At 42.6% G+C, this 21,376-nt stretch overlaps 1 protein-coding gene across 6 annotated transcripts in view; it reads right to left on the reverse strand.

The window, feature by feature from the left end:
- SSH2 (slingshot protein phosphatase 2) overlaps positions 1-21,376 on the reverse strand; it is a 204,748-nt gene that overhangs the window by 13,816 nt on the left and 169,556 nt on the right. For 4 of the 6 annotated variants that reach the window (XM_083172298.1, XM_083172301.1, XM_083172299.1 and 1 more), the window contains 8 exons: positions 16,785-16,888; positions 14,873-14,937; positions 10,291-10,412; positions 6,385-6,453; positions 5,808-5,873; positions 5,411-5,605; positions 4,762-4,855; positions 3,009-3,137 (listed from right to left, as the gene is read on the reverse strand). In XM_083172298.1, coding sequence (XP_083028424.1) covers positions 3,009-3,137; positions 4,762-4,855; positions 5,411-5,605; positions 5,808-5,873; positions 6,385-6,453; positions 10,291-10,412; positions 14,873-14,937; positions 16,785-16,888 — 844 coding nt within the window. The remainder of the gene's footprint in view (positions 1-3,008; positions 3,138-4,761; positions 4,856-5,410; positions 5,606-5,807; positions 5,874-6,384; positions 6,454-10,290; positions 10,413-14,872; positions 14,938-16,784; positions 16,889-21,376) is intronic. The other 2 variants (XM_083172300.1, XM_083172297.1) reach the window with 1 other exon arrangement.

Here is a 21,376-nt window from a genome sequence, read left to right on the forward strand (position 1 = left end):
CTGTCATTGATTTACAATCTGCAAAGTGCCAAAATATTGCCATGACAATCATAGTCCCCACATCATGCAGTGACAAAACAGATTTTAAAACCCCTCTTTTCAATATGCACAAAACGCATGTCCCCAAACCCCCTCCTCCAGCCCTATAACGGAAGAGATTCCCGACTGACTGGCTTTGACTAGGTTACACTGATAAATATGGCTGTGAGGAAACACCATAAATCATAGCAGAAAGACTTTGTAGTGGCTGCCATATAAGTATACCGCACAGAGTCCATTTAAGTCCATTTATTCTAAAGCGTGTGCGTTTAATAGACTGTGGTTCCAATTGATAGATCTACAGTGTCTAGTTAGACATTCAATAGGTCAACACCAAAAGGCAAGCACAAGGATCGAAGCATGGATAAGTCGCTGACAGTCAGGATCCCAATGGTCAGTATTCAAACATCGTAGCTGCCCGACAATCGCTATTTTGACCAACAGGGGCTATTCTTCCTCGTGGGGGTCCCTAACGGCTCCCATAGAGGGAGAAAATAACTCATGGCAAGCAAAGCGTGCCACTACGCCCTTCAGGGGCTTTTTTTGCACTTCCCCTACCCCTGTAAGAATAACAGCGACCGGGATTCTGATGCTGTTGGGATCCCGACTGTCAGCGAATCATACCAGTAGCATGGCGAGCTGATCGAGCCATGCAAGGGTACGTGTTACACTAACTGCAAGTTTTTACATCGGTTCTCACATCCAGGTCCCCAAGTCAGATAAATCCCAGACTGTGCTGCTGCCCGAATATAAAAGCAGGATCAGTCACATACAGAGGAACTATTGACAAACTCAGCTTTTTTACCTGGAAATAGGCTTGTGTGACATGTTATTCTATGGTCTTTGTAGATTTGGTAATGTCAGGGCATCCACTTATTTTGTTTGGAGAAAGCTGCACTTATTTGTATACCCTCGGGTACCATTCATATGTTGGCAGTGGACAGTGGAAAGATTTCACCGTATTTGGGGCAGCATTTTCCCCACAGGGAATAATGGAGTCTGCCAAGTATCATTCATAGGCCCCCAAAGACCAAGCTTTGAAGATAGTCTTTCTTTTACAACAATGCCTGCTGATATCACCGTTTTCATGATCCTCCTCTTACCGGACCTGCAGATCGGTGTCCTTGCAGTGTAAATAGTTTAAACGCCCCCAGAGAGCCTGGCTGTCATCTGCCATTAACCTCTCTCAGCTTCCAAACCCAGCCGCTGTTTCCTGCTCTCTGATGTGATAAAACAAGCCACAGGGTTTCGCTCTTCCGAAGAGAAGAAAGGACAAGGACTGGCCTACATCACGTCCCCTGCCAGCACCCCCAGCAGTGGAAACAGAGCTGTGCGGAAAACCAATAGATCTACCAGGGAATGATTTTATTTTCATTTCCACTGTTGATGTAGACAGCATGAAATTATACACTGCTGAAATGAGAAGCGAAAGCCGGGATGGCAAGGAGGCATTATGTATGGATGCAGTGTTCCTTACTGTGAATTATTAGGACAGTATTCACAGTAAACACAAGGCCACAAGTATCTTGTTTTCTAGAGCATTCCAAGTAAAACTAATGTGTACCCAGGTCCGAGCGGTTTAGTTCTGTTCTAGTTCATTTGGATGGAGAACATATGTAAGTTGCCTGAACACTGATGAAGACTTTGCAGGCCTATTTGATTTACCTTAACTAATTGGTAAAGAATTACACTACACTTCTGCCCTCATGTCGACAGATCAAAATCTGACCACACTGGTAATAGTCACTCAGCAAAGTAAGGGATATTCCGACGCACAAGGGATATTCAATATATGCTGCATTCGCTGCTTGGTGTTACCATTTAGACTGACAACACAAAGCCGGTTCATTGACTCTCTGAGCCTTCAGAGTGATTGCTGGCCTACAATGGATGCAGAATCAAAGTGTGTGTGTGTACAGATGACATTAATGTGCGCATGGCTGACCGTTTCCTCACAGGGTTCAATGAACGCTAATCACAACGCCAGATGAGCGACATTCCAAATGATGAATGCAGGTGAGCAGCATTCCAAATAAGGTTGGCTCAGAACCTCCAGTCGCCTGTATTGGCGCCTTAGATAAGGTATAGGGCAGTGGTTCCCAACCCTGGTCCTCAAGTACCCCCAACAGTGCACGTTTTCAAGGTCACCCGGCAGGTGCACAGATTATTCATGCACATTTTAAAAGATCCACAGGTGGAGCTCATTAGTTCACTGATTCTGTGTGGAGACCTGCAAAACGTGCACTGTTGGAGGTACTTGAGGACCAGGGTTGGGAACCACTGGTATAGGGTATAACAGAACAGCCACACAAAAAATAGTGCCCCAAAGGATAGGCCATATAATCTAATATACATAAAATCATATGCGTATAATAAAGTCACACATAGCCAGATGGTATGTCAAGAAAATAAGTCATACAACTATGAAACAGTGTGCGTGTGTATGTATATACACCATTAGGTAGCTGCCTAGGGGCTCCAGGATCACAGGGTGCCCCTGAGTCTGACTATCACAAAAGTAAGGAAATTAATGCAAATCTATTAGTGTGTGGGTGGTGGGAGCAGTAAAATTACATTTTTCTGATAAACCTTACACTGGGTGGGCTGTCATAATACATATAAAAATATATACTCAGTGACCACTAATAAAACAGTGCAGATATTTTAGGTTCTCACGCAAAAACAAATACTATGAACACACAAGGTGTTTGGCTAAAAACGGATAATGCCAGTAACTCCTTGATAGACATGAGAGAGCAGTACTTGCGTACATTAAAACCACTTCCTAATATTAACCACTACACACGTCACTGTGTGAAGAAATGTCACTATCAACGTCTTAAGTGTTTCTACCGGGAACTTCATGTCACTTTTGAAATAGTTTCACACTGGACTACAGAAAATGATTGCACAAATATACATGACAAATGCCTGGACAGACTGCAGCAATCCGAAAACCCAATTCTTACCAGGTAGACATGGTCGAAGATTTCAGTGGGGCTATCCATCTGTCCCAAGATGACAATCATCTCATTGTCAATAAACTCTTTAAACTCCCTCAGATTGCACACCATCTGCATTTCCAGCTCTGTCCGGATCTACAAAGAAGCAACAAAGTTTTAAAATCTGTGTGAGAGTGTGTACACACGGTTCGATGTTCTGTGCGATCCGATGTATGATTCGATGTTTTGTCCGATTTTTACTTTTCCCTTTTTTTTTTCTCTACTCCTTAAGATATGCCTTAAGATATGCTTAAGATTTTGACTTTTTTCCATACAATTTGCTATGCGATTTCCTATTTGATTTACTATGCGATTTCCTATGTGCCTTAAGATTTGCTTAAGATTTTGACTAAGCGATTTTGACTTAACAACAGGATGACTGACAGGGCCCTGGAAATCGTATAGCACATCGCATCTTAAGCATATCGCAAGGCACATACGATGCATGCGATATGCTTGCGATTTGTGCTAGATAGAGTGTGCTGCCCACTCTATCTCCCCTCCGATCTCTCCTTAAACGGGAGCGCGCATCGGGCTAGGAAGCCCTTACAATGCATACAATCAGTATGCGATATGTATGCGATATGGCTTCCGATGTTGACGATATCGTCAACATCGGAAGCCATATCGAACCGTGTGTACACACTATGAGAGGGGAACCACATGTATAGGTTACATTTAATTACAACATAATAAAAACACAAGCAAAGAGGACTTATCTCCTAAGCACATTGGTGCTTTTTGGTCTCATTTCAGGGGCTGGACCAATATTCTAAAGAATACCTGCTTACCACCATTAACCTGTATCACCACCAAGGAACCTGTGCCCATCAAGTAAATGATGCTAGGGAATTACATAGAAATTCGATTTTTTTTTCTAACTACAGATATTGCTTGGCACAAGCAGCACCCAGAATGTTTTGTGTTTTACATAAATATATACTGCATCAATACCACAATACAACAAAGTTAATCTTTTAGAACAGCACACGCACACTGCCCTGATAAATGGTGGCTGGCCTCCTAACAGTGGGAGCAGACTATCACATCAGTGTTCATCTGACACAGGTGGAGGAAACCGCTGAATTAATCCTATAGGCGTTACAGGTGTTAGTGGGAGCCCCAGAGACAGTACACAGCCAGTTGCTGGACACAGAGGGACCAGATTCCTGATGGCACATTACTCCTCCGCTACTAGGCTTAATATAAGGACATGCAAACCGCTCACTAGAGGGATGGGTGGGTGAGGTTTGAGAGAGGAGGGGGTACTCAGAAACTAACAGCCCAATCAAATGGTTAGGAACCGCTGGTTTAGAAGCAAAATATATTTCTAGGTTTACAACAGTGTTTGCTTCTTCTATTGATCAACCAAGAGATAATTTGTCCGGTGTGCAAAATCTTTCCACATGTGATTTATATTTTCCAGTTGATATACCAGAAGTAGGGGCATATACTAAGTCACACCAATACCCCTGATAGGAACACTCCTCCCTGTAATGCCTCATTTATCTCTTCTGAAGCTAAGAACTGGGCAAAGGTCCCAGTCACTGCTGTTACTTGGCATATATATATATATATATATATATATATATATATATATACGGTAAACGCAAAGAATTAAAAATATTTTGGAGTATAATCTGTATTCTTATCAATTTATTTTTCAAACTACTAAAACTATAAAAAGTTGATCTAGTAAAACTGTATGTGACCCTTTCACCTCTTTGGATGTGATGTTTTCCAGGTCTCGTTGCATCATGATTTCTCTTAATTTAATTTTAATTAAACGCTCCGTGCGCTCCCGCTCTGTTGGGCTGTAAAAAACAAACAAACAAGCAATGGCACTTAATTCGCGGCGTGTTATCACAAACAGCTGCTGGAGCTCCGGTGTGCATTCCCCACGTTATGTCCTAAAGACACTATTCTGACAGCAGCCATAGGGGTCTTACATGGCGGCTCCAGCATGGAACACACATCTACCACCACCTTTCCGAGGACAGTGTCGTTCATGTCCATTTACGGCTTTGGAAAGCAGCTAATCGCTACTTGCATTCCTTTAACCTCAATTCCTTAAGGCCTTATCGCTCACTGCAAAAATAGCCCAGCTAATCACTAGTGAAAGCAGGGTGATGCTGGAGGTGGGGATGGCTGTAGGAGCAATATAACAAGTTCTATAGCTGAAGTAACTGCTACACCTACAGTAGGAGTGTGCTCTAAGGAATAATCTAACTGTACAAGCTACTGTATAACACATTTGAGCATAAAATAGCTGACTGTATATGCCAAGTGCACTTTGAAACTATGCTAACAAGTATAGTGTCTGCATACAGTAATCAAGGCAATAATGGGAACTGGAAGAGACGACTTACACATCGGTGAAGAGCACAGGTGAATCAGAGCGGTGGGACTGCACATCCTGCATAGCATTCCATTCATTGACAGATGTCTGGTCAGAGTTAATGTGACTCTCGTAGTAACTAACCCATGTTAAAAAAAGGCTGCCTGGGTAGTAGTTGTTGGCACGTGCTACCTCGCAGGCTTTGTGCAAGCTTTGTAGGGCAGACCTGCATACAAAATATAAAAGAAGGGACAGATCAAAAAAATGAAGTTAAATGAATATAAACACAATGTAGATACGTAGCTAGTACAAACTGCTAAGATGAGGGGTCATTCTCAGGACTGCTCTTTCATGTGTCTGAGTGGTTTTACAGAGCAAGGCCCAACAAAGGAAAGTGATGTATGCAATATAGAAGATCTATTTCTTACCACATGGCTTGAACGGACACAGGCTTGAATATATGAATCCTGTTATCTGTTGACACGCTGAACCCTCTATAAAGAAAGGAAAGCACATGGAAATCATTCACGGTCATCCAGAAAATAATCTCAATTTCAATTCTCAAAATAATAATGAAAAAAAAAAAAAAGTATACACTTTACTGGGGATGAGTTGCATTTACCCACATTTACATTAGCTCATCGTTGCGAATTCGCAATGGTGTGCGCCAACCAGAATAACCTCCTTAGTCTCAATAAACAAGACCCCTTTAAAATTTTTATTGAAAGCTAAAAAAAAATATGTCCTTTCTACCAAGCATGCACCACCGGCACGTTTATTCAGCCAAGTCCCTGTGCTCAGACACACATGGGTACAGTGAGGTGTGACCTAGAACTGTATGTACGGCTGAGCTAGGGCACAGTAAAAGGTCAGGAAGATTTGCCAAGCATGGACAGACAAGAATGAGGCGCGCTAAAAAAGAGCAGAGCAATCAGGCACATGTGCAACTTCAAGCACAATCATTTATATAAAAAGAAATAGTATCGAAGAAAAAAAAAAGCTTACCCATCCCCATCCAAATGGATAAGGGTATCACTCCACAGGGGTAGGACGAGGCCCATGGTACACGAACTGCTAAAACACAAGAAGAAGAATTAGTTAAATAGGACTGCCAGAAACTTACAAATATACTTTTTTTCATTAAATTGATAAATATTCAGTGGTTTCAATTTCTTGTTGTAGAACCTAAAAAGAGTGTGCTTAGTGTGTATCACAAGCAATTATCAATATCAGTGAGACATGAGGTACACAGTGCCTCATAGCTCAGCTATGTTACTGGACACCAGCAAATGAACAGGTTGCATGCTCATGGAAATTGGTGAAAGCACAGCAGCTGCAGTAGACAGGTAGATTCAGGCAAACCATAAACCTAGTTCAAAGATTTTATTGTAATTTGACCCTTAACGACGCAGAGAAGTCATTTACTCAAATTGTGTGTACTGTGAATGTGATGAGTGCATGGAAAAAGCAAGGCATCTTGTGGTGTGAGGGATATTTTTAGTGGGAACTGATTAAGGAAGCCTAGCAACCCACCTAAAAAGTTGTCATAAATACTGAGGCCTGTAAGCCCAAGAAACCTGACCTGTTATCTAAAAGCAGCCTGGACTCTACGTGTAGTGACAATCTCCCTGAGCAGAAAGCCGCCATTAAGAAAGTACATTCTGGACTAAAAACACATAAGTATCAATGAAACATCACAGATCTATGGCAGTTCTCCCAAGACTAGATCTGCAGAGTACAATAAGCGCTATCAATGGAGTGAACACAAAGTAAGCAATTAGGATTTTCTCAAAGGCATTATGTATCGCTCCTGTAAAGAACTTGATAACAAACATAGCTCTGCTAACTTCCCAGAAGGAGCCGCTACTCCATCCTTTTGTGGAAAGCCTATTTACGTGACCAGCCAAGGTTCAAGGAGATGGTGCTGGCAAATTTAAAATGTAATGTAACACGGTCTGCATTACAAAAGCCTTGTACACACTGGCAGATAATACGAGTGATATTGCTCACTTAGCCCTTGGGAGCGATACCGCTCATTATATTAGCCAGTGTGAATGCACCTGCCGACGGACGATGCGCGGCCCTGCGGGTCATTAAGGACCAGCTCCGTCTGTGCATGTTCAGGCGAGGAGCAGATATCAGCGACAGCAGGGATGGTCATGTGTGCACACACCTTTCGACCAGGGTTGCCTACCTGACCTTCTCCTTCAGGGAGAAAATGCTCTGTTCCTGGACTTCCCTGGTAATGTACAGTATGATTGCCATCACCTGTGGTGAAACACCTTTCTTATCAATTACATAGCTCCCCACAGGTGATGGCAATCATACATTACCAGTGAAGTCCAGGAACAGAGCATTTTCTCCCTGAAGGAGAGGCTCAGGTAAGCTACCATGATTTAGACCGAGAAATAGAATTGACTCAGGAATCCACAAATATTTAAGTGGTCAAACTCAAAAATATACACAGATACAGCTATTGACTCGCACTACAAGTAAGGACCAGTCCATGGTATACTGTACCTTGAAATGATTACTGTCTGTTGTACAGATACTTCAGGTTACAAAAAGGACAAGTTTAGTCCAGACCGAACAAACCCTCTAGTCTGCAGAACTGCATTTGCATAAAAGTCCTGGTGTGAACTATTGGCTCCTAGCTTGACTGATGCAGAAGTGGGCCAATAAGAAGGAAGTCATTTGTAATATATTGTGTCAGTCCAGACTTTATAGAAACTCTCAGAAGTAACAAGTCAATGGAGATTGGCTAAATACACACTTGGGGTCCTAGATGATGAATCCTCTCTAAAGCCCCCCATACACGGTCCGTTAATCGGATCCGTTGTGTGCTTAAACAGCACACATCGGATCGGATCGCATCCCTAGTGCATGCATTGTGCATGCACTGCGATCCAATGTATAGCTAGTACAAAAAGTATGTGCAGCACATACTTTTTGTACCGTACTATGTGATGCGCGGGAGCGTGCATCGCATAGTACAAAACGGAGCCATACACAACGGACCGTGTATGGGCTCCTTAACGCCAGTTAAAATGTAAGATTCTCCACCCCCCCCCCCCCCCCTGAAAAAACAGGACTTCCATAGAAACATAGAATTTGACGGTAGATCAGAACCTCTCAGTCTGCTCCAAAAGTACATTGTGTCACAGCAATTACAAACAAACCAAAAACCACAATGCTATTTCATCACTTTTTCTGTTTAAAGGAACTGATTGACATTTGGAAACCATTTATACTGCTGCCCACTGTGAACTTGTCCTTGGCATCACTCACCAGCACCCCTCCTTGTTGACAGAAGCAAACTTTTCTTTTTAAACCTAGCTCTTGAGAAACAGCAGTTGTTGTACTTTAGGAACAAACTTGTCAACAAAAAAAAGAACATCCTCCCAACCGATTGGTGACGAAACAAACACATGCCAAGCTTGTGTCAGCGAGGACTACGTAGCAGATATGGCACGATGTGCAGGAGGGGTTTCAAAACAAGCTGCAACATATTTTCCATAGCAACCAGAGAGTGTGCAGCTATGAACAACACTGGAGATTCCTGGCATAGCAGTTCCCTACTTTTCTCTCTCTGGCTGTTGGCAGTAAAAGGAGGAAGAGAAGTAGGGAGTCTCCAGCTGCCAGGGAAAATGGGGGAAAAAATAAGAAAATACTGCAAGACAGACTTTTTACGGTATATAGAAAGATAGAAAGAGAACAAGAGCTTGATGTGTGAAATGCGTCAGTTGAACATTTCACAAACATGGGGGGGTTTCTGTGCATGGGTATTCAATGCTCATTACAGGGATGTACAGTATCACCCAGCTCTGAAAGCAAAAATCCACATTAACTAATGCCTCAGGGCATGTCTATGGATCCCGTCAACTATCACAGGAGCTACATCACCAAAAGCTCCTAGCTCAGGCCAGTATTCAATGAGAAAAATTTACCTTGTTTTATGGCGAGTTTGTGCTATTTTCGCGTTGGAAGGAGCATTTTGCTCTCCAAAAGTGAACCACCCTATTCAATGTGATATTTTCGCCGTCTTTTTAAGTGATTTTCGCTGTGTCTCTCCGTGTAGCAATTCTCCATCTTTTCATGGAGAACTGGAATGTGAACTTTTAAACTAAAAGGTTTTTTTTTAAATTTTGGTGTAAAAAAATCAGGATTTTTTTTCTGTGAAGGGGCATGTTATTTTTATTCATGTGCTTATAGCACATGAATATATATTTAATTTTAAAAAAATATATTTTTTACATTTTTTTTTTTTTTACACAGAGCAGCCAGCAGGGGGCCCGAGCGCTCGAGCCGCTCATTAGATATTCATATATTCACTGCATCCGATCATTACATATGCACGATTGGGTGCAGTGAATACTGGGTCCCCTGCTGGCTATGGGGGGGGGGGGGGCGCAGCCCACCTCCCCTCCACATATGTTCTGGGGCAGCCAGGGAGACTTTAATCTCCCTGGCTGCCACCGTCCCCCGGCTCCCTGCCGCTGGTCCGCTGCAGGGGTTAAGACTCGCCGTGAGTGGCGGCAAGTCTTAACCACATTGAATAGTGGGAGCAGGAGTGGCAGCGAGCCCTCCGGAACAGGGCGAGTGCATGGCGAGAGAAAAAATCTCTCGCCATGCACGGAGAATTTTTTTCATTGAATACTGCCCTCAGTCATGTATTTCCATGTATAGATTTATATTTAGATGTTGCATGCCAGAGCAAACTGTATGTTCCTTGAATGAAAATACAATAAATGTGTTTTCACCCCTCGCACTTAACCAGGCCCCCATAGAGATTTATCGCCAAATACAGACGTCACAAAAACAATTATCAGCAAATGAAGCCACTTTTAAACACAGCATGCCTGAGCCACATTATAAGCGTAAGATACATTACATTGAATAATCAGGAAGTACCTGTCATTATATGGAAAATCTATGCCCAGAACAATGCTCTCCTCTGTGTCTTGCCTTCCGTTGGTTGAGACGACAACCATGTAACGTGTACGATTCTGATAGGTGCTTTCCAATTTAACAGCCTAAATGGGGGAAAAGAAAACACATTTTAAAACAGAAAGGTCAAACAGAAATGCATCATCATCTATTACAGCAATTGTAATAGGTGTTAAAGCCCCATATCAGCACAACAGTCTGTAAATCCAGAACGGCCTGCAGAAAGAAATCCCACCTGCAGTTGTATATCCATTGGTAAGAGTGCACCCTACATACGGAGACAGCTCTGGTGCTAAGGTGCTATTGGTAGCGAAAGCACGATTACTGCTTGTTCTCTTCCCAGGAAAAATAGAACACCTCCCCTATTACTTAAATCGGAATTACATCAGAGGCACATGTGTGAAAGCAGAAGAAATTAAACACGGAAATTTCGCAATGTCCCAGGTTAAGTACAGTATAACCAATCATTAAGTCAGAGAGACACAAAGTTCCACCAGCCAGTATTATTATGGGGTGGGATTTATAACAAACTGTACAAAACGTGCACACCCACGACTTTAAAGCTGCTCAGTCAAAAAAGCAATATGGGTTTAGAAACGTGTGTTTAAAATCCTAAGATTTAACCCTTTGAGTGCCAAGCAAATTTGTCGAACCTTGGTGTGAAAAAACATTTTTAATCATCTTAATGACCTGTACCGTTTACCTTACATAGGAAATCTTTTTTTAGACAACATTTTTTTATTTGAATTTATATAACAAATGTGAGCGATGCTGGCATCTTTAGGGGATATCTTGTACATCTCTCGCAGAGATGTTGGCTTGGCATGGTTTTGTCCATTTGAGAAGGAATTTCCCTTCGCAAGTGAACCAGAATATGGGCTATTGTACAGCGGACACCAGAAAGTAAACTTAAGACAATGAATGTTTGCTGGTTCAGACGTGACCACTGTCAACTCATCCTGCTGCTTTTAAAGCCTGGAAAAAAATAAATCTTAACACAGGGAATTTTTTATTTTTATTTTATTTCTAATGGTACATTTAAATACTTACTTATACTGGTTTAAGAAATATGGTGGACAAATGTAGCTTCACATTAACAACTTGCCATGAGCATGCAAACCCTGTAACTGTGTCAAAACCACGTAACAAAAGAGCATGGAATATGCTGTTGCGGGTTGGCATAACTAGGTCAACAAGCATTGGGTCAACATGGACAGCTTCGCTCCCTATGCTTAGGGGACGGTGCCTCACTACGCTCGGCACACTATTTTATTCTCCCGCCACGCCCTAGTGGAAATACCGCCTGTTGGCCAATGGCTGTTTAATAAACAGTGAAAAACCCCATGTTGACCTAGACCCATGTCGACACAATGCTTGTCAACCTAGTTACTGTAGACCTAATGACCGTAATCCCACTGTTGTTCTCGCACCAAAATGTACTAAGATAAACAGGGGTAATTGCGATCCTAATCAGGTACAGGATCCCACCCTGGTATAGGAATGGTCAGTATTTACAGCATAAGCTAAAACAACGCTCGGATATGCGTTATGCTCAGGAAACGGAACTTCCTGCACAGTGTGTCATATCAAAGGGGACATCTGCAGAGCGGCAGGAGACACCACTGGGAACACAGTCTATTGTATTCTCACATTCAATGCAAGACATCAGCTGCTCTAGTTCTGCTCCAGACACAGTGTGCGCCGTCAGGGCTGACTCTGCAAGAACACACGTGTGAGCAGTGCCAAGACTCCAGGAAGCTGCACGCTGCCGGCTTGTCATTCCAAGAGGCTGCCTTTTATCACTGGCAGAGAAATCACGGACACAACAGGAGCAGGAAGAGAATACCAGTGCAAGAAAGGCCAAAACCAGGGCCAACCATAAAACATATGAAATCAGGCTCTAACCAAAATATCACACACACACACACACTACACTTGGTAGAATGAATGCAACAGGAGAGATAATCATTAAAGAGTGCTTTGCAATCCAAGCCTATTTAGTAGACTTGGCCACTGGGGGCCATATTAAACAACCAGAGGTCATACAAGTAACATATAATGGCTGCCCATCTGTTCTTTAGTTTTCTCACTAATAATGCTGCAGTAAATTAGTGACAGGTGGGTCGGGATTAGTAAATTAGTGACAGTCGGGATTCCGACAGGCAGTACTGCGACGTCGGAATCCCGACTGCTCCCTCATGGGGGTCCACGACCCCCATAGAGGGAGAATAAAATAGGTGGCGAGCGCAACGAGCCCGCAAGGGGCTTCATTGCGCTCCCCACGCTGTGCAGTCGGGATTCCGACGTCGGAGTACTATACCACACCCGTTAAAAAGGGGTTTGCTGCTAAATTTGTCTTGAATGCTTCTGAAAAGTCCTTTTTTTTTTAATGTGTGTTTTATACAAATCTGTGTACGAAAGTTTGCAAATGTAATAAATTATGCGATTTTAAGAATTCCCATGTATACAGTGGAAGCTAGGTACGCAAGGACACCAGTTCTTATACCACTGGTAGGTGATGGCTATCACCCATAAGTATAAGCTGCCCCCTTTGTGAGGAATTCCTGGCTCTAACCAGGTTTAGGAGCAGCATTCACACAGCTGGAGGGCCAAAGGTTCCCCACCCCTGCAATAGAGAAAGACTGCCGAGCACTAGCTCCTACTTAATTGATGGACTGCATATAGGGCTCAGCCCACAAATGGATAGAGGTCCCTCACACAGTGTTGATGGGCACACTTTCAGAATGGAATATAATGGTGCTTTGATGACTTCATAATCGCTAGTGTTTACCTACTTATATTGTTCATTATACCCAGCAAACTTTTGAAGCAATGGACAGCATTCTGTAGAACTCAGACACAGCTAGTTTGCCATTCATATAAGGCAGGGGTGGGGAACCTTTTTTGTGCCAAGGGCCTTTTGTATGGGGAAAAAATCCTTCGGGCCATATGTAAAAATTTCTCTTACAAATTGTCCTGCTGCAGCTGTCCCACGCTCCGGCGGCTGCCGCAGAATAGGACTGACAGTTAATTAAGAGGAATCTCGCAAGAACTACCGACATCTCGCAAGAATTCCCCTGTACTTGACTCCTGGCAAAGCTGTGAGGCAGGTGGGTGGGCCACTCAGACCGGCTACGATGGCCGCATACGGCCCGTGGGCCTGAGGTTCCCCATCCCTGATATAAGGGATATAGGATTAAACACAAAGGTAAAAGACAGCAGGAATATCTCAGTGGGTGCGGTGCACCAGGAAAATGTGTCTGTAACGTGATGCAGCTTCTGCATAACCTTGGGCAGCACTCTGTGACAGCTCCGATACAAGCTGCCACGTGAGAGACAGACTTCAAAGCTATTTTTTATATGAATAGCATCAGAATGTGCATGCACCCTTTAGGCAGAGACTCCTGTAGGTTTTGGAGAAATTCCAAACAACTTTTAGGAGTTACTAGTCTACAAATGAGATTTTAGATATGAGGGATTTTGTAGATTTCTGCTTGCACTCCCAAGTGGCTGAAATGTGCCTTAAGTGGGGCTTTTGGGAGCCCTAACCACATCTCGTCTGGGTATTCAGTACCTGACTTATGCAGCCAATCCCATGCATTTTGGCACAATTCCCACCATAATAGGCACCCGGTGGCAAAAACAACTGAATCGCTCTGATCCCTTCAGAGAAGAGCTGTGGCTCCTAAGCCGTCTTGAAAAACTTCCTGCGAGAATTAAACCTACTAAATTTATAGCACATACCATTAAAAAATATCGACAAGTAACTAAAGTCTCGCTGGAACTATTGCACATACTTTCATTGTGCAGCATGCATTATATTACCCAGAATGCACATGGCCTCATTTCAGAGTATGTCATAGAAGAATAATCACTAATCAGTGCCTGACGTGAGCTAACGTAACCACTTCACCCTTTACCAATTAACCAGCTGTCATGCAAATAGAACCTTAGCAGAATACAATAAAGTTGTTTCCCCTCCTTTGTGCAGAGTCTACACTCAAAGCACAGGAGAGCACAACCAAACAAAAGACTCCAACTGTCATTCTCAAACGCTGGTTGGCTGCCAATGTTGGCTGACAAACCATTGCAGCAATAGCAGGGGAGAGATCAGTGAGGGTCTGTTGCATGTAAACCCTACATAACTACTAGATGGGGAAAGACTACTTTGAGTAAAAAGGTTTCTGGTGGTTATAACTGTAAACCCTCCATCTACCTGCCTGGCTCCCGGATAGCATACAATACATACATAAAATGTATTGTGTGCAATGCTATTGACTGCCACAGGATCCGACAAATCTTTGTGGCAGCCATGGCTATCTCCGGATCTAATCCAAAGCAAACACATTCAATATGGCACTTTTCACACTATTTATCGGCACCATAAGTCAAAATTGTGTGGAAAAAGGGCCAAATTTGAGAAATGTATGGGCAGAGAGATCCGTTTGAGATTTCTGCAGGCTAATAAACAAATATTCAGATAACATAAAGAAGGACATCATCTATATATCAGTACTATGTCCCAGGACATATTCACGAGACTCACCAAGCGGATGGTGTCCTCAGGGCGGAGAAGTGTAAACATAGCCTGGAGGTGTTGCTGGAGGTCCCCTAAAATAAAAAAAGGGAAAAAACAACACTTAAAAAAAAAACCTGTACTTTTTTTTTTTATCAAAAGAAAACTCTACAAACTATTTTCAACTAGAGTCAGGGGTGTCAAACTCAAATTCATCAGGGACCGCATCAGCAGTTTGGTCACCCTCAAAGGGCTGGTTGTATCTGTAGGTCCCCCTGTATAATTATAATGCCATGACACCACAGGCTGCTCCCCCTGTATAATAAAAAATGAATGCCATGACACCACAGGCTGCTCCCCCTGTATAATAATGCCATGACACCACAGACTGCTCCCCCTGTATAATATAATAAAAGTAATGCCATGACACATAAATGATTATACAGGAGGAGCAGCCTGTGGTGTCATGGCATTATTATTATTATACACAGGGACACCTCAGGAAACAGCAGATATATATTTTTTTTTTATTGTGAATGTGATCCTCATCCTCACTTAGTGTTTCTCCGTCTGTCCTGCAGCTGCTGCGGCTTCCAGCTTTTCTTCACTGCTTGCTGCGGCCACACTGTCCCCGACTCCCGGTCCAGCTTCCCTGCCTGCTCCTACTTCTCTACAGACATATGGGCGGGCGGCGTCATCGTCATGACGTCCCCACCCAGTGTCTGTCACTGCCGGGCATCAGAGGGAACAGGCGGCCGGGCCCTCCTCCACGTAGCCGTGGAGGCCGGCGGCCATGTTTCTGTAGCCGCATACATATGTGCCTACAGGAACATGGCCGCCGACAGTGGAGGAACAGGTAAGGCGGCCGCGGTGGGGTGGGTGAGAGGAGGTGGCCTAGGCAGGAGCTGGGACACACTGCCCTGCGTGCTATCTCCTCGCGCGGTCCACATGACCGGATTTGGCCCGCGGGCCTTGTGTTTGACACCAGTGAACTAGACAGTCAAGGGGCATCATATGAGGTAACAAACATTGTGATTTCTCATTGTGATTTGAACACTAGATGGCAGTCTATGAGTAACTTAATGTTTACCTAAGAGCTGTTCCTTATGTATGTAAATACGCAGAAAATAAGGTTCCCTGGGGAGAATACTTGAACCATAATGGGGAACTATTTATAGACTAATCACAACACAGAGGACACATTTTGCCTACAGAGAGAGAACATCCCTGACTTATAGAACTAGTCCATATATTCTGTTATCTGCATAATGACCATTGTGAGCAGCCTTTATCAGTCACATCTAGCATAGGCTGTATTTTTCCACTGCGTCTGGTATTGTTGCATGACGTTATACAATACTGAACCAGCGTACCTCTGTAGCACAGTAATTTGTGACAATAACACAAGTAAGGCCAGCTTGTAGAACCTGTTTTTAACTTGGAGGTTTTCTAAAGCTTAACATTATAATTTTACTAACCCCTCTCTGGATGAACTGCAGTCTACAGGCAATAAATGGGGAGCAGTCTTCTTTTTATAGGAACATATGACAAAAACCTAAAAGCACACTATTCTTGCCTTGTCCACCTCCCCCAATTCTTCCTCTACTTTCACAAGTCACTCCATGAGCAGACTATTGTACTCAAGCACTAAAGGTCACAGCATTGCTAAGAGGAGAATAGAGGTTACTGGACAATTAACTGGGAAGCCACTGCTTTGCGCACAGGCTGCCGGGTTGGCTAATCCCATCTACACTATTGGGCTGCTACTGAAAATGCAGACATTTTGCACATTTCTGCTTGTCGCCTGTGAGCAGATATATGTGTATCTGCTACGCTAGTGTCTGACTAAACAGATGTGCTGTGCACCCAAAAAACTACTGGATTCCCCCGTAGCGCTAGTTCAAATAAACACACTTCAATACAGAGAGGCTGCGGGGTGTACCTGCATGTTTGTTGCGCCTGTGGCTGATTCTTGGGGTAGATGATCCATTTCCCCTCGGAAGGAATAAAGCAGCACCTTTCACTGTCAGGAAACTTTCACTGATACTGTAATAAAAATAAAAAATCAATTAAGCAACATGAAGACTCAAATTCTCAACATTCTCAAAGGTCATTTAACATTGTATCGCCCAGAAATTCACAATTTTTAGCTGCATGCAACGGTAATTATGGCAGTACAGTACCTACTCTTAGTAAAAGGGCAAACAATCGTGACCCAAAGTTTGCATGTGTAGTACAGTAGATTACGGCACACAATGAGCACAAACCCTAATTAACCACAGCTCTATAGTCCACCAAATAGACAGATATAGATCATGCATTACCAGTAATGCACCACCCAGCGATCTGCTACTCCTTGTTCCAATTGGCATTTTATTGAAGATATTAATGGATCTTTCGTTTTGTATATGTCACTTATAAAAAGGCTTTTCAATTCTAAACAAGGTTTTTAGCTAGAGCTAAACCAATCTAAACAAACAACAAAATTCTAAAAATAAACAGGATTCAAAACAAAAAGCAAAAAAAAAAAGGATTCTAGCTTTCCGAGAGCCTGCTGGCACCTGCGTGTGAGGATTCCCCAGGCAGTACAACCTCTGAGAGAAAACCTCTATGGCGCTGGTTGTGAGACTAAGGAACCAGGTTTTAAATCTGATGGGAGTTTAGCTACCATCACAGATTCTTTACGGGAAAAAAGTTGACATCATTAACAGTTCTACACAGTTGACGTAAATACTGAAGTGGTGCACCGAGTCCCCCTGCGGATTCGGGATTGGTGCTTCACTAGTGGATGATAGGGCATGAAATGCCGCCTTTTGGCATGTCCGTTCCCCCCAAAAATGTGAAAAACCTATGTTGACCTTGCCAATGTCGACCTAATGACCCTGTTGACCTAAAGACCTTTCATGTGTTAACCTAATGTATGTTGACTTTTTGACTGTCGACAGCGAACAAGCACACAGAGCACGTGTGACATACGTATCCACGTACAGTCACATATACACTTAGTCAGAAACAGATATGACAGTTCTCAGAGTCTGTTAAACCCAGCAGATTACCGTGCGGTTGCAGAGGAGGCAGAACCGTGCTTCAGCACGTTAGGTATTTAAGGGGAGCCCTGAAATTGAACTGCTTTGCTGGAAGGAGCGCAGCTGCCTGGGATTTTGGTGTTACAAGGGCCTGTCACAGTCCTTTCTCTACTAATCACTCTGAATCAGTCTCAGATATGCTGATTCATTTAAAGCTCTTACATAAACCACGGCAGGTGTTACAGACAGAAAATGAACTTGGCAGAAACATAAACATAACAAGCTATTGAACGCCACAAGGTATTGAACTATTAAGAAAGTCACTTAAGGAATCTGATGCAGTATAAACCTTCTTAATAAATGACAATTTTGAGCAAAGGGAAGGTTTCCAAATACTACTTGAAAAAAAGGAAATGTGCTGCATGGGTTCTTGCACCAAGAATGAATTTGTAATAACACAGAGTTAAATAGAAATAACTTTCACTTTGCTTTCAACTTCCCTATTTAAAGAGAACAAAGAACACCTGGGTGTTGTGATGCAGCAGCATATGCCAGCTCTGTTCCCATGACCCCCCCCCCCCTTCAAGCACAAACCACAGAACATTGACAACCCAGAAATGATACATTTCCGCAGCAAATTTCAAAAGAAAGCAGAAATGTGCTGGTAACTAACGTGAGCCGCTTCCAGGCTGTAACCATCAGCGGTGTTACATTATATCTGACCAGCTGGTAAGGAAGTGATGGAGTATGACGATGAGGTCACCGGGGACCTCTTCCTTCCACCTGGCAACACTGCTAGAAAAACAGAGCGCAAATCACTCTCCAGGATAAGCATTACCTACACCACACATGGGCCCTATAACAGGACCAAATATGCTGGGGTGGATTATGTTATACTGGACTGCAATTAAAAAGAAAAGCACAGAACATTCACAAGGGTATCTGTTTCATACAGAGGATGATGCTGCTCCCAAAAGAAATACGAATACTGAACTAAGCAGTCAAATTGCAACCTTTTACTTCTGCCCCAAGACTTGTGATACTTCACAATAGAGATTTACCAATATATAGTTGTTTGTATATGTGTATAACATGGGCTAGTCTTCAGCAAGCTTTCATGTAAATGGAGAAATAGATGGTACCCTGAAAGCAAGACTAATTTGTTAGGAATCTTAATATGCGTAGACATATATCGGCCACTCCATTGAACAGCTGATATCGATGCACCATCGGCCAGTGTGTACCATAGATATATCCGAACTGTGTCGTTTACAGATATATTGCATCGGCTGTGCAACACAGTCGATGCCCAATATATCTAAAGATGTTGTCCTCTGACATAAAAATAAGCTACGCTGGGGCAGGTGCTGATGTGAATGAAGTTCTGTGTAAAGCATTGTGTAATGTGTGTACTGTACAAATGATCGTTACTAAATCTAAAAGTTAGAGATGTAGCATCATTTGCAAAGAAACCTCAAGAATTGCTCCACACATCTTAAGTCGCGCAATGTTCTCTGTAAAAGGAGGAAGGTAGCGTGAGAAACCGCTTAGTGTTTATGCAGCAATGAAGATAAGCAGTGCATCTGTCTGCTTCCCCTCTCAGGGATAACTTGCTATAAGTCCCATTTCATCACCTTCCTTTAGCCTGGAAACTGGGGCTCTTCCTGTGTCAAAGGAAGACTCTGGACAATGTCACTAGGGCCCCAGATGAGATTGGAGCAGTATTTCATGCGTAAGCACAAACTCAGCATAAGCAAATCATTTTATTGATTAGGATAATAGAAACTGTAGGTTTTGCAAATTTGCCAAGCTATTTTTTTATTGATATAGTCTGTGGCCTGCATAAAAATGTCCTGATATCTTGGCCAAATAGGTCCCTTGCTTTAGTAGCTAAAACTATCTACTAAAACTTTTACCACACTTTATATAACCTTCTGAAATAACATGGTCCCATCTCAGAGCAGTCTAGAGCCTTGTATCATCCAGTTAATCCCCTCAAAACCGTGTCAACAACTTAAAAGGAAAATAACTGGTTGGTGTACCCTTTGTGTAATACACTTCCGTGTAATGTTCAAAAAAACAAACAAACATGGCAGCTATTCTAGTCATTAACCCAGGGGTTCCCAAACTTTTTTGAATCACGGCACATTAGTGTATCGGAATTTTTTCGCGGCACCCCTAGGCCCAAAAACAATTAATTAGATTGGGTTTATATGCGATTCTTAGGGTCAGTTATGTGCTAATGGGCAGTATTTGCTTCTGTTTGTACACATTTTATGATTGGCAGCCACCAGCACTGGTTTTGCCCATAAATAATTAACCATAAATAAATTGAATTGGTCCTGGACCACCAACCTGGGGCACCCCTGCAAGTGTCCCGAGGCACCCCAGGGAGCCACGGCACACAGTTTGGGAACCACTGCATTAACCACATCACCTACACAGTGCGCAGCAAACCAGTCTGCTGAAACTGACAAATGTTGGTTCACTTTACAATGACTTGTTGAAATGTTGAATCACCAACAAAATGGCTGAAATATCTATATATATATAGCAATTGATACAGTTCTATATAATAAAATATTTGCATTAAAGAGTTAGGAAATCTTGCATATTTTAACGCAATTTAAAAGTATTTTAGCAATTCTACATAAAAAAAATGAATAGAAAATATGGAAAACAGTGACGAACTAAACTGAGGAGGCCCTTTGTGATAAGGTTGAATTATAAATGGACAGACTTTTGTGCAGAGATTAGGAAACAGTAGAACACTGGAGCGTGGGAACACGTTCTGTAAAAATGTATATTTTCATGAAACATCTGTTAACCAAAGTCCCCAGCATGTGCGCAAGACTTCAGGAGGGCAGCTCTGTACATTAACCCTTTCATGTTAAAACGCATAAACTGATGTGGTGTGGGTGGCTCATGCAGGTTTCAGTGACAGAAAGGTGTTTACACCATAAACAGACCTGAAGATCATGGTTCCATACTGTACAATTTACCAACCTAAGAACAGAATGGCGAGTAATAAGAGATATAGCCTTTACCTGCTCTTCAGCAAGAGCAGGCAGTAGAGAAGAAATGTTATTACAAAGTACAGAGAACTTGAGAACTCAATTGCAAGACACAGCAGCTGGTCTCAAACATTTAAAAGTGATGTATAAAGAAATATGAAACTTAGCACAGACTCTCTAGTCTGGTGATATAGAACATACCGCTCATTAGTTACAGGAATGTAAAATTAACACTCTTAACATGTTCAACCTGGAAGAGTGGACTTGGTATTGTCTTTGGCCTTGAACTATTCTAATACCTACATACACGTGTCGGATTCAACAGAATGTATTAAAGACATACATGTAAATATATATATATCTATTATATCTATATATATCTGGTCCCGGATTGTAATTAAGGTACCGAAGTGCCATACTGCATACTTCCACATTATTTTAAAAGATATTTAGGCAGATGGAGTAGCTATTCTATTATTCTGCTTATCAGCTAA

The sequence above is a fragment of the Crinia signifera genome, chromosome 2 (assembly GCF_055691185.1).
Source record: "Crinia signifera chromosome 2, ASM5569118v1, whole genome shotgun sequence".
Classification (NCBI taxonomy): domain Eukaryota; kingdom Metazoa; phylum Chordata; class Amphibia; order Anura; family Myobatrachidae; genus Crinia; species Crinia signifera.